The sequence below is a fragment of the Aedes aegypti genome, chromosome 1 (genome assembly GCF_002204515.2).
Source record: "Aedes aegypti strain LVP_AGWG chromosome 1, AaegL5.0 Primary Assembly, whole genome shotgun sequence".
Taxonomy (NCBI): Eukaryota; Metazoa; Arthropoda; class Insecta; order Diptera; family Culicidae; genus Aedes; species Aedes aegypti.
The window spans coordinates 57,704,819-57,730,189 of NC_035107.1; the positions used below are offsets into that span (position 1 = coordinate 57,704,819).

At 36.9% G+C, this 25,371-nt stretch overlaps 1 protein-coding gene across 2 annotated transcripts in view; it reads right to left on the reverse strand.

The window, feature by feature from the left end:
• LOC110681295 overlaps positions 1-25,371 on the reverse strand; it is a 532,644-nt gene that overhangs the window by 38,884 nt on the left and 468,389 nt on the right. For both annotated transcript variants that reach the window (XM_021857080.1, XM_021857129.1), the window contains exon 6: positions 8,578-9,232. In XM_021857080.1, the coding sequence (XP_021712772.1) occupies positions 8,578-9,232 (655 nt within the window). The remainder of the gene's footprint in view (positions 1-8,577; positions 9,233-25,371) is intronic.

The window sequence follows — 25,371 nt, forward strand, 5'->3', positions numbered from 1 at the left end:
GCAGACAGCCCGACATACAAACTCGTTTCGACAACACGATGTCACTAGTGAACGTCAAAATGCATTAGCACACAAAGCAACGCTAGCGACAAGTGGCAATTTTTGATATCGACACTAGCGCCAAAGTGTAAAAAGCGGCAAATTTGTAGCGTTCTCAATGTGACGACAGCGCCACGTAACAGGAGCATAACGACATACTTTGAAATGACCAGTACAAGCTTTACACACGCTGACGAGAAAAGATGAACGTCTGTTCTCTGTGGTATAGGGTTCTTTGAGTACAAGCATACACTGAGAACAGCGTTGCAGTTGAAAAAACATTACATACACAACGCCACTTTATTTGTGCAGACTAATTTCAAATATTTTGTGTATTAAATTTTACCATGGTACCATTTGAATAGTAAAAGTTACTATATTATGGTTAAAAACTTGCAGCAGGCAAGAAAACAACCCAGGATCTTGCGATTGTCCAGCGCAAACGCTTACGGCATGGCTAACGATACGATTGAATGGATTACCTGCTTTGCTCTTTTCTCGTTTTATTATGTATGGGGAAAGGCATCTAACTTCAAATTTCTCGTAAATGAAAGCATTAATTGAAAAAATATTTGGTAGGCGTGATAGTCGTTATCATCAGGTACAACCGGAACCGAATATTTTTTCGAAAATTGTAACTATTTTTTTATGCAATTTTGAGAAATAATTCGTTAGATGATTTTCGACACACAAAAATTTTTCACGTTACCTTTTAGCGATTTTTCGTGCATAGACACTAGCGCATGTGCGTTACTGTGCGGTGAGTAGCGAAACAAGCCATGTATGTAACCTATACATGGTAATCCATTTTCCAATTTTCTCTCTCTAAATGTCATCAACACCGACCCGATCTGTACATTTTCGAGGGAAAAAAAGTTAATTATGTTTTTCAGTGATTTCTGATTGCCTACGAAATAACTATTCCGAGAAAAAAAAGTAAATTGTGTGCTTCTTCCTATGCTGCATACGGTGCGTTCTCAACATAAATCTGTTTTGAAGGTTCTTCTACTGGCCATCAGATGTCGAAGAGATCGTTAAGCTTTGAAATTATTTGCCTATTGGCAATATCGAAGAACCCTGTGTGAGCAGTGTATCTATCAGTATACACTTATTTGTCGTGTGTGTACTGACCAAATGAATTTTCAAAAACATTGTTGTGAAAATATTTGTCTTACTCTGCACTGTGTTTTATTTTCTCGTTTTCATGCGCTTTTTGAATAGCGCCCAAACCGTTGATTTTAGCGATATAGTTTGTTCGGAGAAGTTTCTTGGTATATTAAAGCGCAACTTTTGACGAAAAAAGTTTTGTGATCAATTCACTTAGCAGTGAGATAGAAAAACTATTTTTTCAAAAAATTTAGATAGACATATGGTGTCTTCGGCAAAGTTGTAGAATTGGCAATTTGGAACAACTTTGTCGAAGACAGAATTTTTCTATCTCTTATACTTTTTGAGATATATGCCGTTGTATGTGAATGACCCCTAGAAATCATAATTTTTATCATAATTTTTTTCCAAGATTTTTAACATTTTTTGTGTTTTCTACAAAGTTTTTTGTAATAGAAAAATCCGTGTTTTTGCTGAACATATCATCACCCTATCTTTTGAAGTAACAAAGTTATTCATGAATTACTCTTTTTCCAAGGGGTAGTTTAGGCCTCTATAACTGGCCTCGGCGCAAAATGGCGCAGACAACTCTTATAAATCATGAAAGTACCATATCTCCCCTTTCGGAAGTTGATAAAAACTTTTGTCTATAAGCGTCTTTGCATGGGTTTTACTATCAAACAAATAAGCCTTATTAAAACGAATTCGACTGATAATTATTTTACTTTAAGAGTTAGAGAGGAACAATGTTCAGCAAAAACACGCGTTTTAAGATGTTCAACAACTTTGTAGAAGACATGAAAAATGTTAAAAATTTAAGTAGAAAGTTATAAACGAAAATGATTTTAAACGTTTTTTTTTATACAAATTTGTGTACTTTAAGTTAAAAGCTTCGTAACTCTTTTACAAGATTTTTAACATTTTTCATGTCTTGTACAAAGTTGTTGAACATCTTAAAACGCGTGTTTTTGCTGAACATTGTTCCTCTCTATCTCTTAACGTAAAAGAATTATCAGTCGAATTCGTTTTAATAAGGCTTATTTGTTTGATAATAAAAACCCATGCAAATACGCTTATAGACAAAAGTTTTTATCAACTGCCGAAAGGGGAGATATGGTACTTTCATGATTAGTAAGAGTTGTCTGCGCCATTTTGCGCCGAAGTCAGTTATAGAGGCCTAAACTACCCCTTGAAAAAAGAGTAATTCATGAATAACTTTGTTACTTCAAAAGATAGGGTAATGATATGTTCAGCAAAAACACGGGTTTTACTATGACAAACAACTTTGTAGAAAACACAAAAAATGTTAAAAATCTTGGAAAAAAGTTATGATAAGAAATATGATTTTTAGGGGTCATTCACATACAACGGCATACATCTCAAAAAGTATAAGAGATAGAAAAATTGTGTCTTCGACAAAGTTCTTTCAAATTGTCAATTCTACAACTTTGCCGAAGTCACCATATGTCTATCTAAATGTTTTGAAAAAATAGTTTTTCTATCTCACTGCTAGGTGGATTGATCACAAAACTTTTTTCGTCAAAAGTTGCGCTTTAATATACCAAGAAACTTCTCCGAACAAACTATATCGCTAAAATCAACGGTTTGGGCGCTATTCAAAAAGCGCATGAAAACGAGAAAATAAAACACAGTGCTCTGTAGCCAATACTTGCAGATACGGCAAAATATTAATTGTAAAAGTATGCAAAACACATTTTATTTGGTCAATTTTGCAACTCCTTTCAGTTCTCCAGTGGCAAGCATGGACAAATATTGTAAATTTTGCACCCTATCGGACGCGACCATTTGTAATCGTCGCCGGTGAAACCGTCGCCAAAATCGTCGCCAGGCAATCAACCGCTGTGTATTTGACTTTTCACCAGTCTTACCAACACAATAGCAAATCACCTCCTTTGATTTTTTTTCTGGCATTTGACGTTTCACCAGTCTTGCCAACACGAAGGCGAATCACCTCCTTCGATTGGTTTAGCTGGCGACGATTTTTTTCAGTCTGTTCGAAAGTTGGCGGCGCGTTTTGTTGCGAATGAAACAGACAATAAGAGTTTGTCGGATGTTTGATCATGGTGTACTGACCTTTGGCAAATAATAGGCAAACGGCAAACATTGGCCAAACGTCTGAAACGTCAAAAAGCCAAATATTTGCACACTTGGCAAAGTGTGTACTGATAGCTATTGATATTGATACTGATAGCGTGAATGTCATAAACGAAAACTTCGACATCTGGTGGCCACTAGGAGAACGTCTCGTTTCAGATGACTTTTGACTCATCAGAGCTGCGCTGTTCGTGCTGCCTAGAAAAGACCGGAGTCGGTTTTTTTTTCCTTCGAACCATCTTTGGTACAAGCCTACAGATCTATAAGCGTAACCAGTGATCTTTAGGAGAATTGGGTCCTAAAACTATAAATGAATTCTTGTTTTTATTTAATAATACGAAAGAGTTCTTTCAACCAGTGCTGGGAATGGTAACAGTAGTAGGCTTGAATTTCGCGAAAATCACGTGGCTTTCCCAGTACAGTAGTTCAAAAACGTGAATCTCATCAAGTAGCCTATGTTGGGTGAATGAATTTTCTAAATCGTGAGTGTCATTGAAGGCTCTAAATGCGGGAAATGCAGCAGGAAATAGAACATTTTTCTACAGTAATTTTGGGTTGCCCTTAGCAACGGGTGTTTTGCGATTTTCAAGGCTCTTTGCCTACAGCAGCGGTAGGCGTGAGTTTCACTGGCTTCGCTGACTACGATTGGCTTTGTTTGGCTACTGTAGAATGAATTTCAGATTTTTTCCCAACCCTGCTTTCAACTACTTTAGCAATTTTTCCAGCTCAAATAACGGCTATAACATTTTTAAACTTTAATTTTAGAAATGGTTCCAAATATGAACCTTGACACTTTTGACCATGTTTGACGTTCACTTTCTCGACAAAAATGCCACAGGGCTTCTAGTTTTAACACTGGGGTTGTTCCTATCTGACATTTCGGAATGGACACGGAAAACAAAATATACCCTAAATTTGAGTTTAAACTAAAAAATGTGACAAAATATCAAAAACCGCAAAAAATGTTTTTTGGACTAAAATCAACAAAACTAAAATTGAGACAGAGCTTTAGGACCATATTAAGTACAGGGTGATTACTATATCCTGTCAGTAAAAAAAGTAACCATAGAAAAAAGATGGTTGTATGAATTTTAATAACCAGTGCATATTCAGTTTTGGACATCAGAACATTTATCTTTGCTATGCATAGATAACATATTAGTTTTTTTACCTCAATTTCCAGCCACATGCGTGGATTCAGAAGCATTACAGTTAACACGCACGTTATTCAAAAGCATATATTTTAACCAAAAAAGACATATTTTTTCGCTAAAATTTTCCATAATCAATCTTTTTTTTTTTAAGGCACTCTGTGCTCGTGGCCACTACTGTGCCGGAATCAGGTGATCTGTAGCTTCTTTACCGATACAGATCTATTTTTAACTTATCTACATTTACATATCAACTTTCACTCTCTCCTACTCTTTTACTCTCACACCGAGCAGGTAGGAGAGAGCTTTGTTGTTAGTGAGGCTAGCTGCCTGCGAAGAGGGTGAGTTTGTCTCAGTCACCATCTGACGGAGGATGGATGTGCTCCCCAAAGCACGGTCCTCCGTGAGGCGTCTTCTGGTGGCTGGACGGTTTTTTTTGTGGAGGGGCTGGGAATCGAACCCATGACCTTCCGCTTATGAAGCGAAAGCGTAACCTCAAGGCTACAGACCCCCCTATATAATCAATCTTATGCTATTTCCTAGTTAGTCTAAAAGATTGTGGTAACATGCTGTTTCAGTCAGGAAAATTTTCAGCGGAGTTTAGTCAAAAATACATATTTGTGGAAAACGTGCGTGCCAGGTTCAATGCCTTTAAAACAACACAAATGGCTAAAAACTGAAGTAAATGAAAAAAGATTTAATCTTTGTTTTGTCAAAACAAACTTCATAGATATGCAAAACAGGATGTACACCGGAAATTAAAATTCATACATACATCTTTTATCTATGATCATTTACTTTACTGACAGGAATAAGTAATCACCCTGTACAAGATTGATACCTATGTGGACTTATATAATTATACTCTACCGGGATTTGAGATCAACAACCGATTAACTAGAAACTAGAATAATAGATTCTACTAAGTTTGGTTATCTTAGAATACTTAAGTAAGCCGCTGAACTTCAAATTTGATGGAATATGTTTGTTCTTATCTGTTTGAGAATGATTATTTTAAAAATCTCTGGTTACGCCTACAGATCTGCACTCAACGAAGTTTTTGGATAACCGAACACAATCGTTGATGTCAAAACTTGATAGAACAAATTGTTTGACCCTAGTTTGGCAAAACTTTTATCATTACGTCAGAAAAGAGTTTGCTTCTAGATCTATAGGTTTTTGCTCGAACGATTTAAAAGGTAACCTGAAAACGTTAATCTTGATCCAACGTAGTTGTATGAGCCTTGTGGATTTATCGTCAAGAGATCACTGGTTACGTTTGTTGATCTGAAGACCTAGACTCAACTGTGTTCTTGGATAACCCTAGAAAGCCGTTGGACTCCAAACTTCATTAAATATGCTTGTTTGAGTCTACTTAGGTATAAACCTAATTAATTACCCTTAGAAAGATCTCTGGTTACGCATGTAGATACAAAAGCCTTGACTCAAAGAGATATTTGGATAAATGGTAACAACCGTTGATTTCGAATTTCTAGGACATATTTGGTTGAGCTTTTTTGGGTGTAAACCTTATTCATTAACGTCAGCTTGGTGCCTGGTTATACGTGTAGATTTTAACTCATAAATTCAAGGGAGTTCTTGGATAATCTTAGATAAACACTGAACTATGAATGTTGCACATGTTTTCGGTATGGTAGAATAGCATTTTAAAGTGGCCTATGAGTTTTTACATGCAATTTATTTAAAAAATTCTATTTAAAAAAAATATACACTGAAAAAGGTTTCATTTTTAATCATGGAAAATAGAAAATTAAAACTTTTTTTTAAATTACTCAAAAATCCAATCTGTAGTATTTTTCAAATTTTCACCGTAGAATCTTGATGGGAAACATATTTGGGGGACAAAGCTTTATGATGGAGAAATTTTTAATATATTTTTAGAACAATTTTTGACCGATTTTTGGAATTTTAATCTTTTTATCAAACATTAATCTTATTATGCGTGGTAAAGATAGATAAATTATGGGCAAATTAAAAAAAAAAAAATCACTTGCTTCATATTTGAACCCATAACTCTTGTATGCTAGACGAGCTCTTTACCAACTAAGCTACAAAGTCACTTGCCAGTGGCTAGGTAGCTTAGTTCCGGTGAAAGTTCAAATAGCTCGTGACTGTATACTACCCTTTGTTTTATGAAAAATTTAAACATGTGTAAAAAATGTTTTAGGCGCTCTTTTTATATAGCTGATATGGGGTAACATTGATCACCTATGTACACATTGTTCGGAAATATTGAAAATGTCGTTACTTATTTTAACCATGGCCGACTATGAAGGCCAAATGCTTACATAAACGACTTTCTGAATTATATTAAAATTAAAAACACTTTGAATCACGGAATACGCCTTCACTTTCATTAGCTCATGAATATGAGAAAGCGAAGCACCATTCATGATTTGGAAATGTTCCACCAATAAATGATGATGCGAACTTTTTACGAGATGAATTATTCCGATCAATGTTACCCCGCTGATCAATGATACCCCAGATTACGGTATGTATATTTTTCGAAGATTCACAATAATGGGACAAGTCTACTACACATGACAGACATATTTATAAATCTATCAGATTTCCAACAAAAGGACGACACACTAACTTTTGACTCATTTTGCTTTCGAGACATTTTTAATCCATTTAAATAACGTTGAGTCAATCCCATTCATTATAATTTGAAAAAAAAAAAATGTTTTGTTAGGTATGTGGATTTGAGATTGTTCTGCTTGAATCTCGACTATATTCCGAAACACTTTGAATATTTTTAAATGTATGGAATCAACTCGATCTGAAATAATTCGATGTGATTCAAAAAAGTTGGTACCGTAATTCGTAACTTAAGAATTTACAACTCGTCATTGACAGACTCAGAATCTTTGTTTTTCTTTTATCATAAATCCGCTTACTAATGAAAACACGCGCTTATTCCAAAGGAATTTCTCTATCTAAATATGTACTATACGGATTTCAAAATTTTATTTTAGTAATTAAATGGTTTAATTTATTAGTTGCAGAAGTTTTGACACTATTTTCAAAACCTGCACAGACTGTAACTTAAAACTAAACAATAGACAACCATGCTCCAATAGTACAACCGAGAAACATTCCTGACAAAAAGTTTCAATGAGTTCAGCGGGAATGGAACCCACATACCATGACACGATACGCTTAACTGCCTTAACTTAATACGCTAATCAATTTCGCCTCAGAGTGTGAATTTCAATTTTTTTTATTTTTCAGGTTATTTTATCAACAATTGAATGTTGTTTTATCACAAATCAATTACGTAGCCTGGCAGTGATCGGCGAAGTACTGATTTTCTCGAAATTAGTTTCACAATATCTGGACTCCTAAGGACAATACAGTGAACTCTCCTGCAATCGATGTTCCATCTCGATATCGAGTTAGAGAGCAATAGTAAAATTTGGTTGGCTACCTCCCAAACTCGATATGGTACCTTCAATATCAAGTTATGAAGAGGACCTGGTATCGAATCCCATCCCCGAGATAGTCACTACAAATTTCAGTGACGACTTCCTTTGGAAGGGAAGTAAAGCCGTTGGTCCCGAGATGAACTAGCCCAGGGCTAAAATTCTCGTTAATAAAGATAAAAAAAGTTATGAAAGGTTGACTGTATTGAAGAAAATTCTAAAATGTTGATAAATTTACCCCGGCCCGGTACCAAAATTGGTTTCTACAAATTTATGCAAAAACTAATACATTTCAAGGCATCCTCACTTTATGCATTGCTAAACGCTTACATAAAAATAAAATAATATTTTTTTCTCATGTTGTTCCATATAATGCAAGTTCGATAGAAAATGACTTTTTTTTACGTCTGAAAACAGCAAATCTTAACCAATTTCTTTAATTTTTAGAGTTGATGTCCCTTACAGGAATAGAATCCCACATTACTCTAAATGTAAAGATTTACAACAGGTGCAAGTATTAGTGACTAGAAAATTGATATTTAGACATGCCCTACGGAAATCCGTAACAACTGCGGTGACCAACAGTCATCATGTCCAATCAGGTCAATTTATATTCAGCCATTTACATAAAAGTTATGCATGTTGGAATTTTGACAAAGTTTAGCCAAATTTTTTGTTTTATCCCTGTACTTTTCATATTCCGTCCCAAAACTCACCTTTCGATTCTCGACCGGCATGCTGGAGGTTCGCATCCGTTGACGCGCCGATTCGGTTGATCCTGGTCCTCCAACACCACCACCTCCGCCACCACTTCCCGGCCCAGTCCCCGGTGGAACCGGTGTTCTACTGCCATCCCGTCCACCACCCCCGCAAACGATGGCCGTGGTACTGATACTGACGGTGCGATGAGCCGAAGGATGGTGGTGATACGATTGCTGTTGCTGCTGTTGATTGCTGAAATTGCTGTCGTTCTCCTCGTTCTGAAAGCGTCCCGACTTGCTGTGGGGAGGCGCCGAATTGCACCCATCACCTCCCCCTCCACCCCCTCCATGTTTCAGTCGCGACGAGGACGGTGACGATGATAGATGGCCACCTGCTCCATCTTTTGGCGCCATTGTGCCAAAGTTGAAATTGAGCTGCTGAAGTTTGCCGTTTGGCTGGCCACTTCCGGTCTCCGACTGCCCCATGGCGTCGATGGCGTCCATATTGGTCTGGATTGCGGTCGGGGGGCCGGTGTTGGCGCCTTCGGTGGTGCTGGTGCTAACACCGCTGACGCTTTCCACCAGGGTGGACAGGGTGGAGGTGGATGAGGCCAGGGTGCTCCCCTTGGTGTTGGTTGAAAGCGTGGGAAATTTATCACGGGGCTCGAATCTGCAATGGGAGAGGAACGCAATCTTTATTAGTGATGTAAGGAGTTGTTTTGAAAATTCACTAAACCTCTTCTTGTATGTGAATTCAATTTTATGATTTTTTTTATTAAGAACTTCGTAAATAGAGTTTACACGATTGAATGACACATAATGACATGGAATGATAATTTTCGCGAAAATTATGGTATTTGTTTTGATCTTCAGCTTTGTAATTCAATTCAGATATGTTTAACCTATCAAGTAGTAATGACTGTATTCATAGCCGAAAAAAATGCACGCACAAGCCTTATTTCAATTGTTTTTGTATTTTCTGGTAGGGTAGTTGTACCAATTATAGATGTCCAGATAACCAATACGCCGTATATTTGACCGAAATGTTTTTTTTATCTTTATTATACTGCCCATAACTGCATAACAGTCACATTCGACATTTTTGACAAATTGGAGTTAATACCGGGGAGAGTCATCAAATGATAAATACTTTCGATCAACTTACTAAAATCTGTGAGTTTGTTCTAGAAAATTCGAAAAAAATACCAAGTTGTTTTGTCACATTGGCAATTGTAACCGCATAACAGTCACATTGAGATTATACATGAGCCTCATAATGTAGTAGCAACGAAATTTCTATCAGAATTTTTTTTTGACTATTCACCCAATATGCGGTGTGGCCTTTCAGCCTCAAATAAGCTCTTTTGAATTCTTAATGATTTTTTGAAATTTTAGTTTCCTCCCATACTACAGTAAAATGCAAACTTGGTATCCCATTTAGTCAATGCCTACTTTTGTCGAATGTTACAAATATGCAGTTATGGGCAGTATAGAGGTTTTCAGCTTTCGCAGCTGGTTCTCCTCTTCAAACGTTTAAAGCTAATTTTTATGTCTCGTTGAACAATTTGTATCAGATTTTGCAGTGTGTAGCGTATTTATTCTTAATGAGTTCGTTGAAAATCGCCTGATTTTTTTTTCCAGTGACTCGCCTGCCCGTGTTTCTCGTTTGATTGACCAATCAACTTTGGGATTGGGACGATCCCATCATCGATTTCCGACTCGGTGGAGTGTGGCTATTTAGGGAAAGTCAATATTAGTATATTGTTGCAACAACTTTCTTGTCTCATCGAGGATAAAAATGTCTCTTTGTGCACCGTATGTTTTTTCGATAAAGCTTATCGCTCTGTTGCTTGCTGCCGCAGTTAGGATGTACTCAAAAGGGAGTATTCCGGCTTCAACCATTGTGGACAAAGTCGGAGAGCTTAGAAGTGAGACGTATCATTTTGTTGTAAGTAGGGCTAAACATTTGGATCATAAGCGTTGCTGAACGGATTGTAATTTCTAGGCCGTACAGTAACTTGCTGATTGTTATGCTCCAACCAATATTCATTAGCGACCTCCGGTTGTTAGTTGAGTGCCTTCCGCTTATCGCTTTAATTAGGCGTATTCTGCTTTCGCTGTCTTTTTTCACGAAGGAAGCAAAGAGCAAAGCAAAGTTGCATTTTCTGTCGGCGACAACTCCTAGGATTTTTGCTTCTTTTTTGAACGCAACCTCACATCCATCGACAATTACTGGGTTTGTCCAAGGGTGATGTTTAAAGTTACAAACATGTGAAATTACACATTTTTCCGCAGCCATCTTGAAGCCACAGGAATAGGGCTGTGCACTATGAGGATTTATCGGTATCGGCGATATCGTATTGAATAAATATCGGTACCGGCGATATATCGGATTTGACATTATCGATATAGAACCGATATTCGATAATTTTCAAAAAAGATATTTAAAAGTAAAACCGACAATATAGGATTTGTTTGACAACAACTGCTGCATTATGGAGTCCATCACTTGAATTTCATAGTGATACTTTGCCATAAACATGTATTTTTAAAATTTATTGAACAATTTTCAATAATGTGATATAAACAAAATTATTTATCGGAACTGTTATCGGATCGATAATAGCTTTATCGATATCGAAAAATATCGGGCCGACAGATATCGGATATCGTATCGATAAAATCAATCCGATAATAACGATATTATCGATAATATCGATATTTGCACAGCCCTACACAGGAACTTGTCCACTTCGAAACTTTACGCACCGCTGATTGGAGTTTACGCCGTATGAGTTTGGGACTTCTACCAACAACGACAAGTATTATGTCAGCGGCGTACACGATGATAAATATATCATTGGGGGGATCGTTGAAGACGGAGTTCATAGCCACCAAAAAAGAGAGAGACGGCTAGTACGGATCCTTGCGGTACACCTGATTCCTCGATGAATTTTTCTGACAAATTGTTTCCGACGATCACTTGAAAAGTTCGTCTATCCAGGAAGCCTTTTAATGAATTTCCCCATGTTTCCTACGATGCCCCAGTTGATGAGCTGGCGCAATACTGAGGGTCGCCAGACCCTATTGTAGGCCTTAGAGAGGTCTAATGCAGCTATATCAACATGTAGTGCGTTGGAGAGAGCGTCATGTAATACCTGTCCAAACGATCTAGGAGTTGTTTTTCTTGGAGAACTGTTGTTAATCGGCGAATAACCATGCGTTCCAAAACTTTTGAGATGCAGCTAGTTAATGCAATCGGTCTAAAGTCTTAGGGGTTAATTGACGTTGCCTGTTTTTTTTTTGGGATCGGAACACCGAGACTGTGACGACTAATAACGCAATCTTACCTCATAATGGCAGACGTTTTAGTAACGGATAACTTATCCCGACTGGCCCAGCCGATTTTCCGTTGCTGGCATCCAAAGAGAAAAGAAGTTCCTCCATTGTGAAAGGCTGGTTGAAGTCGTTATTTTCCTCATCGGTCGGAACGATAATTTCCGATAGCGTGCAGTTCTTATCTTCAGAATTTTAGGAAACTATCGTGATGAAATCTTAGCGAAGTATTTTCCAATGTTATTAGCAACGAACGTTGGGTCACGAGATATGATATCATCTTGGCAAATAGCAATCCCTCTCAATTTCCTTCGACCAGATAGTGCATTGACTCGCCTCCACATTTCACTCGTTGATTGCTCACAATCGAAACCATCAAGGAAATTCTCCCAAGACCTCTGCTTTGCGTCTCTGATTGTCTTTCTACACTCGTTTCGAAGTCGTCTGTACTCGGCATGAATTGCATCATTATTGGGGTGGTCCCTTTGAATACGTTTCACCGCCCTCAGAGCTTTCCTACGGGCTTTCACTGCAGTTTTCACTTCATCGCACCACCAGTGTGAAGCTTTTTTTCCGGGTCTACTGCTCGTCTTCGGGATTTGCTTCGTTGCAGCATCAATTATGATGTTGGATAGTTCTTCAAGCTGATATTCACGGTTGGGATCTGTGAAGCTCTGAATCGATGTTGGCAAGCGGGAGCCCCACGAAAAACCTTTCATTCCATTCTGACGTTACTATAGGAGTGAGGCGTCAAAGTTGTGCCATGCCTACTAGATCGTTTGATGTTCGATCCGCTGCTACATTCTCGGATATCTTTCAACAGGCTTTTGATTGTCAGCCATCATAACAGGGTTGGAAGACAAGATCTATGACAATGTTCATTCAGTACCACACATCCTCCCTCTTCTCAGGAAAAAAAAAGTTTCAAGTGATGAGTTTTCACATCGTTTTCGTCATCACGAAAGCTTTTAGGAATTCAGGATATATCTTTCACATCGCTAAGAATTTCCCCGATGTATACTGTCTCATATCTCAACTGTTCACTTGTACATGTGACTTGGAAACATTTTTCCGCTGTAGGATACGGTGTTGAACTTATTGATCGGTTGAATGTCGTTCCATTCATTAGAAACGGCAAGCTAATTCTATGCAATGACATCTCTAAGACAAATTAATTTTGGACAAAATATTGCTATTAATAAACTGACATATACATGTTGAACAGAGTAGCATCAGCGTTTGACTCTCATCTTGCTGTACATTCAAACCACCGTACTTTCACGAAAATACTCACTCGAAGACTTGTTTGGCTGTTATTACTTGTTTTGATATAACATACCATGATCTACTAAGTTACTAGACATCATTGGGCTTACATATATTATTCTATAGATACATTTTCGACCGCCAGTCGCGCATGCATGTGAGCATCACTTTTATTAGGAACTAATTTGTGACCACTAGTCGCGATAGCAAGTGTACACCACCATTGCTTAGAGCAAATATACGATCACTAGTCGAGCTTAAAACATCAATAATACTTGATAGGAACAAGTATACGACCACCAGTCGAGTTAACAACATTAATAGCAGTTACTAAGAACAAGTATGCGACCACCAGTCGAGGTAGCAAGTGTACACCACCATTGCTTAGAACAAATATACGACCACCAGTCGAGTTTACAACATCAATAATACTTGCTATGAACAAGCATACGACCACCAGTCGAGTTAACAACATTAACAGCGGTTACTAAGAACAAGTATGCGACCACCAGTCGCGGTAGCAAGTGTACACCACCATTGCTTAGAACAAATATACGACCACCAGTCGAGCTTCCAACATCAATAATAGGGGGAGATCCCCCAGTACCGGACACTTAAGCCACTAAATTCATAATTCGAAAAATATTGGTTTTATGTACTCGTGTTACCCATTTATGATAAATATTATCATTTTTATAGTGTACAAAAATAAATTTGAAAATATAAGTATGAATTTCGACATTGCATTTTGATGATGTATTTTAGTACCAAATTGATCGATCTTGAAAGGTGGCACCCAATACCAGACACAATCTGGAAATGCCTCGAATTCTGTAAATTTGAACCTCATTGAATGTGTTTACTTTAGAAATAGTATATAATTGGCAATTCAATGCATTTGCAACATTTACAAGAACAATTTGATTATTTCATAGTTTGCAAGATGTCCATCAAAAACCTCTTTCTTATGTGATGAAAAATAGCACATTTTACGATGTTGTTCTGAATGTTCATTTTTCTTAATTTTATTGCATGTTTGATACCATGATCGACGCAATCCATGAAAAATGAATGTATTTTGAGACAATCGTGAAATAATTACAAAGATATCATATAACAAATCAGGCTGTCCGAAACTGGGGGACAGGAGGTGCTTAAACAAAATTGTAATTTGTCCATATTTAGTCCAATTATGGTACAAAATTCATTCATACTATCAAATTAGGATTATGTTCAAATATGCTTGCGTGATCGAAAATATTTTTTCATTTTCAAAATAATTACTAAATAGGCTCAAAATTAAGGCAATACGTCAATTTTTTTGAAATTTTCAATCTTTTGTACTTTTTCTAAAAGGCATGCATATTTTAAGGATGTGTTATTCTACGCAAACATTAGTCTCCATAATAGCTTCCTTTACTACTAATACACCATCTTGATTGGACCATGATTTCTCAATGTTTCGACTTTGTCCGGTATTGGGTGCTGTCCGGTACTGGGGGATCTCCCCCTACTTGCCAAGAACAAGTATACGACCACCAGTCGAGTTAACAACATCAATAGCAGTTATTAAGAACAAATACGCGACCACCAGTTGCGGTAGCAAGTGTACACCACAATGGAACAAGTATGCGACTACCAGTCGAGTTAACAACATCAATAGCACTTCATAGGAACAACCATGCGACCACCAGTCGCGGAGGCAAGTGTACACCACCATTGCTTAGAACAAATATGCGACCACCAGTCGCGCTAGCAATATCAATAACATTGATTGATAGGAACAAGTTTACGACCAACAGTCGCGTTAAGGACATATTTTGCAACCATTTGTCGCGTTAGACATTACTTTTATATTGCAACCACCAGTCGCTTTTAGGGACATTTTTTGGACATCCTTTTGTTTTATTGCAAACTCCAATCGCGGCAAGAATATTTATTTTTATTGCAACCACCTGTCACGTTAAGGACATTTTTTTTGCATTGCAAACACTAGTTGTGTTAAGGACATTTTTTCCATTGCAACTACCAGTCGCGTTGAGGACATTTTTTTGCATTCATACATGTTTTTTAACATGGCATTTATTTAGAAATAATAATGAATTGAGCAGATTTGAAATGATTATCGACACAAAATTCACAAAAAAATTACCGATTCAGTATGCTTCACACTTAACTTGTAAACATTACTGGATACACAATGTACTGAAGGAAATAGGAAAGAAAACAATCATGTGCACTATTGGGCAAATTTGACCGAAACATCGATAGTACTGAATCGATTCAAATTCGATACGTCGAATCGTTCCGTTTATTCAATCGAATCCTTTGTACCGTAATCCGGAGTAACATTGATCAGCGGGGTAACATTGATCGGGATGACTCATCTTGTTAAACGTTCAAATAAGGATTTATTGATGAAACATTTTCGAACCATGAATGGTGCCTCTCTTTCGTATATTCATAAGCTAATGATAATTAGGGTTTTTGCCAAAATTGCGTTTAGTTCATGCGCAAATTTGTCAACTTTTTGAAACAATGATTTCTATCATTTTCACTGACACTACCGAAAATTCATGTCTCACATGAGTTCTGCAGACGATGTGATCAAGGAAAATGCGGGTGTTACTAAAAATGGCATCGCCGAAAACGATTCCGTTGTCAAATCTTCCATAAGTTTATTCAATTAGGCAACATTAACTAATTACTATTACGAATGTAGAATTTCCTGAGGAAATTGCCTACTTTTAGGCGTATTACGCGGTTCAAGGTGTTTTTAATTTTGAAATAACTCAAAAAGTGAATGACTTGTAAGAGTTTGGTCTTCATATTCGGCTTCAGAGGACCTGATTTTAGTAAGTAACGACATTTCCAATATTAACGAACGTTGTTTACTTGGGTGATCAATGTTACCCCATATTAGCTGAATCAAAAAATCACTTAAAACATTTATTTAAATATGTTTAAATCTTTCGAAAAACAAAATAAAGTACATAGCTAGGAGCGGTGGGTGCCAGTACTTGTTTTAAAATTATGAAACTTGTAACATTTGTATTGTGAAATGAAAAATTTAAGAAAAATTAAAAAAAATGATCAATGTTACCCCGGATTACGGTATCCATTTTTTTTTAAATCTATTCGATTTTTCCAATCGTAAGCAAATTTACAAGAACAACGACTCAAATTAAGACCAAATCCCTTGAATTAGGATTTCATGTAGTGCTAACATAAAAAAATCGATTAATTGGAACGAAAAATCTACTTTTGCAACATCAATTCAAAATCGCCCATGGCTAGGCAAATTTGCACACACTAACATTCATTTTTCACTCTATCTTACTTGATTAAAACTATTTTATTTTCATTTGAAAGCAGGAGAGATAAAATATAGAAATGTGCGTATTATCACAGAAGAAACAATAAAATGATCACATACAAACAAAGCGAAATTTTATTATTGTTTATATAGAAATTTGCAGAGTTGATGAATGTTACGGGCGTTTTTTTTGTACGATTGATATAACTAAATGATAAGTTATACAAATTGATTAACATTCAAAAAAACCACTAATAGAACTTTACCACTTCACTTCTCTTTTGCATTATTATATTGCTGTTTGCATTTGAGATGCAAATCTTGTCCAAACGTCCTCCAAATGCGGCAACACAAAACAATCAAAGGACACCTAGTAACGATTGCATAAATCACCGCCGCCCTAGCAAGAAAAATCCATCTTTGACATCGCATTACTTGTGGAAAATCTTACCGCATTTGGTGTTCCCGCATTTGATATTTGCATTTCAAACGCACACAGCAATACAAATTATACTTATTATACATATTATTATACATTTTGCACGGATATGTTCAACTGACTTCTGCAAAAAAATAGTTCAGTTCCTAACGTTATTCTGCTTCCGTTCAACTTATGAAGAAAAAAGGTCCTTAATAAAAGCAGAATGCGCACTTCATAACTTAGATGAATCAGCTCGAAATAACATAATCTTTGAATCGGATAAAACAGATGAAACACTTTCTCCATTATTTTTTACAATCAAATATTTTCATCGAAGTAATCTGTTTGAATTCAAAAGCAAAACAAAATATTCACTTCAAAGCCTGCATCGCGCAACTCAAATAGTTGAGGTGATGCTGATGTTCAATAAGAACAACAACAAGCTGCTTCAACGAGTAGTGAAGCGGCTAATACATATTCATGTCATATTTCCTCTTCAATCAGTTTTCTCTTGTTCATAGAAAAATACCACATTGCTGTTTACTTACAGATAGGGAAAGTGTACCAGTTATGGCCATAGTGGTTCCCTATTTGAACATACGGGAAATTTCGATAGCTTGCACATTTTAAATCTATTTGAATGTTTAAACATAAAGATATATCTTAAATTTTACTACTACAACACAAAGAATTTTTCAAAATGTGAAAACATACAAGTAATCCCGTATGGCGAAATAGGGAACCACTATGGCCATAACTGGTACACCTACCCTATATGCCTTTTTTATCAGATTCAAACTTCACTCCACAATCACTCTGAACACATATTTTCACACGCGGTTTAAGAAGCACTCGACACAAACACGTTTTCTAGTGGACACTCCCGCTTGTTAACGAATCCAGGCTCTCCAGGAACACGAAATATTATTTAAAATTCTGGCAGGATCACCAAATGTGAAGCTCTGAATCGATATTGGCAAGCGGGAGCCCCACGAAAAACCTTTCATTCCATTCTGACGTTACTATAGGAGTGAGGTGTCAAAGTTGTACCATGCCTACTAGATCGTTTGATGTTCGATCCGCTGCACAATGGTCCGAGGGCGGCCAAAACCTCAAAAATTAAAGTTGTTTTATCCGAACAGTAATATTTTTCCCGACTTCCTCAACACTTCTGTTGTTCAAATCCAAAGTTTGAAGCAGATTCATTGGAGTTTGAATTTTATACAGCTCCTTGAGTGGACCGTGGACATGATTTTTCAAAAAAATTAATATTTACGATCCATTTTTCACAAGCTGTTTATGAATTTAAAGAGAGCTCAAGCCGCAATGGTATCTTTAGAGAAGTTGTTTGTATATACATATGGCATACCTGAGTTGAATAAAAATTTTCATTATATTCATACAAAGTGAATTAAAGTTAAAATTGTTCAAAAAACATATTATTTTTTATAAAAGTACCCTAAGACATTAGTAGCCCGCGATGAGAATAAGTTCATTCGAAAGCTAAAAACAAGAGCTTTCAAGTAGGGTACAAATTATTTTGCGAAAACTTGCGATAGACCACTTTCAACGCGTTTGAAAGTGTACGGAGTGCAATTCTAATTGAATAATAATAATCCTGTAATACGCTAGTACGTGCATTGCAATCGCAGTAGTCATGAATTGCATCCCGTTCCGAGAAGAAATGAAAAACTCGCTCCTATCTTCTTCTTCTTTTTATTTCTGGCGTTACGTCCCAACTAGGACAAAGCCTGCTTTTAAGCAGGCAGGTGTTCTTATGACCACTTCCGCAGTTATTAACTAAGGACTTTCTTTGCCGATTGACCATGTTTGCATGTGTATGTTGTCTGGCAGGTACGATGATACTTTATGCTCTGGCAAGTCGAGAAAATATACTTTAAAAAAAGACCCTCGACTGGTGGGATCCGAATCCACGATTCTCAGGTTAGTCTAGCTGAATAGCTGCGCGTTTACTGCCAGGACTCGCTGGGCCTGTATGTATGCAATATTTTGGTGTTATACCTTAATTAAATATTGTCCATACCGTTATTTGACATTATTAGGATATTGAACTACCATGAATTTCAATTTGAGCTGTCACTAAATAATATAACACAAATTATCTCGGCTTATTAAGAAGGTTGAACAAAACTATTTTCTTCGACATGCAGCCTCCAGATAAAATGATACAAATTGGAAAAATCATTTCCTACGTGGACTTGCTTTAGCTGTTAAAACAAGTATGACAACAGACTGGAGCTAAAGACATGGCAATCATGCTGAAACTGATTAAATGGATGATACTTGCAAAAAGGCAGGGTTAGATCTGAGATATTTATGGACAAATGTGCATGAAATTTTCACATTTTTTTTTTCAGACGTCACATGAATTTCAACATATATTTTTGAGTGGTTTTTCCAATCAATAGTTCATCGTAGTGTTTTTTTTTACAAATTTGAAAAATTGGCACATTCAATAAATAAGGTGTTCATTGAGACGAGATGAACATATTTACTTATGATGGTTTTTGTGTAGAGCTTCCATACCTTTGGATGAATAATTAATTATTTTTGTCAAAAATTGCGCTTAATCTAGTTGTTTTTACTATTGGAGTTGTGCATGGAAAAATTACTCAAAAATATATGTTGAAACCCAAGTAATGCCTGGCATGCTGTGAAAATTTCATTTCAATCCGCCAATAAATAACTGCGAATCAGTCTGCCTAAGTTGACCATTTTGTATGGAAGATTGGAAAAGTTGGAAATGTATTGTCCAAACCTGAATATTCGAATTATCAGTCCAAAACAAGAAAAAATCGGTAATAAATGTCCATAATAGTTCAATATGGCATAAAATATGTCAAATATATGTTTTCAACTATTTTAAAGAGAGTTTGAGGTTTTGTCCGACATTTGTTCTAGATCGAACCTTTGTGCGCTGCTACATTCTCGGATATCTTTCAACAGGCTTTTGATTGTCAGCCATCATAACAGGGTTGGAAGATCTATGACAATGTTCATTCAGTACCACACAGGATCTATTAGAGATGTGATGGTTTGTTCATATCCTTCCCAGTTTGCTTCGTTGAGTTTCCATTTTGGACGACGGGTTGTCTCCGGTGGGGGTACATTGCACACTGGGCCAGGAGCAGAATTTAGCCAGACAAAACCTCTAGCGCTTTATGAGTGCATTTTTTCGGGTTGGTGTCAAAGGAGGCTTATCTTAAATTTGTTTGTTCTTCAATTTGATGACAAAAGTTAGTTGGAAATTTCGCCGCATAGGTGGCGCTGCGATGCAAACTTTTTTGTTTTGCGTCCTAGAGCTTTCGCGTCTTGGGCAATGTTTTAGAACGTGTAAAAATACGACAAGTTGTCGAAAACACCAAAGTTCCAGGACTTCAAATAACAAAGTTATGGTAAAAATTGTGTAAATCACTTAAATTTTACGTTTTTTTCTACTTTTTACGTCAAAATCGTAAAATGTTTCATTTTAAAAACCATGCGTCGCTTAATTTCCATAACATGCATGTACTGTATGAAAAAAATCTTATTTTATATGAACATTTTTTTTTTTAAAAGACACCGACACGTTAATGCTTCCAGTGGACGATTAGCCCTTTGAAGGAAGCACCACACTAGACAACGGACTAGCATGCAACGCCCAGTGGCACAGTCGAAATACGTTCCTGACGAAAAGTTTTTCCGGACTGAAGCGGGAATCGAACCCACACTCCTTGGCACGATGCGCTTAAATGCTTGGTAACACTAACATTTGAATTTTTGAATAAATTATCGTAAAAAAATCATAATTTTTAACATAACTTTACTGCAAAAACTTATCAATGTTCCAAAATACGCTGTATTTCATCTACTAAATGTCAAAGTTTGCCATTGCCTACACACCAAAAAAAAGTCTTAGATTTACACGTAACGTAATTTTAGCCTCAATCATGCAAAGCCAATTCAATGATAAAACCTATAAACACATATATCATTGTTACCAAATCCTTAATATTGAACGCGAAAAGTCTTCTGTCGAAGAACGTTGTATGCAAACCGGCTCGGTTTACATGATTTTCATGCTGAAAATTCAATCTATAATAATGTACATGACATGACAAGCCATCGATCCATCCATGTGCATTATTTTTGACAGAATATTCAGCGTAGAATCATGTAAACCGAGCATTCTTGTTTGCAATTTCATTTTCTAGATGCAAGAAAGCATGCAATATTGGCGAATGTTAGATAGAAGATCATGAAATGTTTCAGTTTCACTCAAGATTGGAAGCATTTTCGAATGCAATGAGACAGTTTACATTAATTATCGTTGGATGTTCAGTTGCAACTCCTTTTACATGATAATCATAAAAAAATACGTACTTGAGAATTTTTTGCTGTGTTTCTCTAAATTTTAAAATTCGAGATGTGGCTTCGATGCACCTCCACCTTAAGTAAAAATAACCCACGAAAATTAAAAACCTTAAATGAAATGTAGTGTTTTATATTACCAACCTGTTCATCTATTGAGACTATGGTAAAAATAATCGTTATTTGGAAAACGAACTTAAATTAAAGAAAAAAACTCCGCGGCGTGGTACATTCTGATCGGTATCGACCTATGGAATACCGTGCGCCTCCACAATTACATTCGTTTAGCATATAGAACGATAGAGTGCGGGCCCGCAATACATTTGTTCACAGAGTCAAAACGTTCCGAACGTTTTGTCTTATTTATTTGTTTTGTTTGTTTTATACTATAACTAGGATCGATTATAATAGGAACAAAAATTTGCAAATAACACTATTACTGGAACATGTCCCAATAATGAAGGTAAAACTTTCTTGAAAGGTTCAATGATTTTATCATTATAAGGTTATATTTTACCTGAAATTGAATAGAAAGCTGGCGATATGAAAAACGTGCTTCCGTTAGTTTTGGTAATTTCTCATTCCACAACCGGTTACTACGTTATAACTGGAATAGGCGCCCTAATACGTTTTCTTGAATAGGTTTGCACTTTTTTTTATTTTTCTTGAGCGGAACAGCATACTATAACCACGACCATGGCGTTACGTTCCAGCTGGGGCAGAGCCTGCTTCACAGCTTCTTATGAATACTTCGTCAGTAATGGATCATTAAAATAACCAGAACGGCCGCTATGGAAAGCATAGATAGCGCCACCGTAGCCTTGTGTGTTTGACAGAACAGCAAAGCTGTCACAATGTTAAATCCCATAAACAGTGGCCTTTTTTTGATGCGGTGAGCACTTGCAAAATCAACCTTCAATGATCCATGATCTTTCTTTGCCGATTAAACATTTTGGATTTGTGTTTCCGTGCGCAAATACGAAGATACTGTGTTTAAAATTTGCATCAGTCTAGTGGGCAGGGTGTGTTGTTAGACTGCCGATTCTCTGTCACCCTTCAATACGTTTATCTGACATTATAAATTAGCGTTTTCATCTTTTTGAGTATTTGAATATTTCAAATAATTGTGCTTTCTCTGTTTCGGAATGATTGAACTCCTTATGGAATCAATCAAGCATGAAACATTGAGGGCACCAAACATCCTCAATTCCCGGGTGAGCCATATTGAGTTCAGGTCGATCAAATCCAGTGGCACCATTACCGTCAAGTTTATCCCATTCCCGGCTCGATTCACAACCAAGATATAAAAGCACAAATAAACCCCACAGCCATTCTTGTTTAAATGCACCAACAACGAGTGGAAAGCAGTGCGCCGAGAAGGAACGAATGAATGAATGAATGAACGAATGCACGGAATATTCAGATTATGCTAGTTTAAACTCTTGCCATGCCATGTCTTCGTCTTCGCAATCTGCACGACAACTGCCAACGAACGATGAGGGTGGTGACTGTGCGAAACGAACAAAGTCCGTGAGATAACCGGTTCGGATAAGGACACTCCACCGCTGCTCCCGGGTCCTCGTGGCAAAGGCCAACGACGGACAAGTTGTTTCTAGTAGTTTCTACCGGGGAACGGGGTGTCTTTGGTAAATGCGGAACTTTGATTTTGAACATTAGATTTGAAATGATAATTGGGGTTTTTAGGGGTGTTGAGATTATCTCATTTTCAAATTTTTCGTTAAAAGATGACTCAAATACCAATTTTTTCTATTAAAAAAATATTTGAAAATTTTGAAGAAAAATTTTTGTTTAAATATTTTTGATGGGATCTCTGGTGGAATTCCAGAATTCTCGATGGAATTTCTGGAACCCTCTCTGAAGAAGCTCTTGGGTGAATCCCTGGAACTAATTCTTACGCCCTATCGGAGCCGATTCGGATTCCTAAAAGTGCTCAGAAGTGCTTTTTGGTCGAGGTTTTCGCGTCTCTTTACTTATGGATAAAAAAACCCCGTCAACTTCGATCCGTCGTCGATTGTCCTGATTTGACACTATTGGAACCGATTCTTGGTATTCTTAATGTATAATTGTTATTTTTTTCTTATTGCATCTGAAAGTTTAAGCAAGTTGGATTTGAATGCTCCAGAGCTTAAAAAGATTCTGCAGAATGAACTCTTAAGTGCAAAAAAAAAAGCAAAACGATGAAATCCATATCAAAATGATTAAGCAGATTTGCTCAAATACACTTCACCTGACAGTTTCCATATTTTCGCTGACAACAGTTTCAGAAAAGGACGCTGGATGGGCGGTGAAGGTGAACCACAATTCCAACACAACGCCAACTGCGCTCCTGCAAGACTAATAAGCAGGGTATGGTTTTCCTTACGAGCAGCCAGCAGCAGGAAGAAAAAGGAAGATTCATCGTCGTCCTCGTCGTCGACGTCGTCGGTATGGTCTCGTCATAGCAAGTCATGAATTTTAAAACGTGCAATCTCTCAAACTGCTCGTTTCCTTCAGTATCTATAGGTATCTTGTACTGACTCGCCAACAAGACCGCGGGAACGAGGCAATACTACACCGAGGTGGAACATTCATACTTGGTAAAAGATGCATTTTTTTCTTCACTTCCTTGTGGAAAGTCTCGCTTCCAGCCATAGTGAAGTGCGAGATTGAGTTTTCTAAAGGAGCAGCTCTTTAGCCGCACTATTTACCGCGCATCCTTGGATGGTGTGTAATGGACCCGCACCATTGACGAGGGCAATGATGATGGCAAACCGGATGGTGGAAATATTCAAATCAGCGTGTTAACTCGCAATCGTGAACCGGAATACAGAAATCTCGGCATTTACACGTCCCTCACGGGGGGAGGACAAAGGCGAAATTGGGTTTCATCATCTTTATCATTAATCGGGATCAGTGTCAGTGGGTGAATTTTCCCCATCCAGAAGAGCTACTCGACCAGTACTTGAAGGCTGACTAGAAGTAAAATGGTACGCCACTCGCAACGCCGCTAGCACGCCTCTGGCGTAGGGTATCGAACATGTTTGACAGCGGTTTGTTTACAATTGTATAGAGAGCAACTGGGTAAGTTTGATCAAAGTAGTCGATCGCGTTCAGAAATAACGTCAAATGGAACTCTAAAGAAGAAAAAATATTGTGCACAAACACCAGGCTCAAGACCTCTTGAGCCCTTTTCAAATGTTTGTCACGAATTTATGTTTGTACAACCGCTTGACGAACTGTCAAATCTTGTTGCACCAACATTGATGTGACCGGGATGGAAAATATTTTCGACCGTTGATTTTTGAGTGACTGTTGTTCCGATGAATGCGAAAAAGGTACAAATTGCTTCCGGTATCAATCGGATGAAACAAAAATCGATAAGTAATTATGAATTAATGATACCGCGTTTCAGAATCGAGAAAATATTTATGAAGAATCAAAACAAACTAATTGGGTCCTAATTTTTAATGAATTCTTAACGTTCTTTCAACTACCATTTTTTCCAACTTTTCCAACTTAAATAATGGCTATAACATATTTAATCTTTAATTTTCATGTTTGACGTTCACTTTGTCGCCAAAAATGCCACAGGGCTTTTAGTTTTAACACTGGGGTTGTTCCTATCTGACATTTCAGAAGGGACACGGAAAACAAAATATGCCCAAAATTTGAGTTTTAATAAAGGGGTGTGACAGAATCTCAAAAACCGTAAAAAAAGTTTTTTTGGACTTAAATCAACAAAAATCATTAAAAAAAAATTGAGTAAACATGTGTTTCTGGCCTAAACTTCAGCGTTTGGTACTAAAATTGAGACAGGGTCCTAACTATTAAAAATGTGAATGGAATTTTAGCTAATCATTGTCCATTGGTAACATATGTACCAAGATTTAATATTTAAGTTTCCAGTAGGGAGGGAGGGGTTCTCACGTAATATCCTTCAAGGAAAAGAATTGGAAATTTCACCAGGGAATTCCCCAGATATTAACATCATAAATTCATCCCGAAATTAATCCGAACAAAAAATCCTCACCAAATTACTCAAGTTATTCCTCTTTTAGAAAATCTTTCAAAAATTGCACCAGAAATTCGTCCGGAAAAT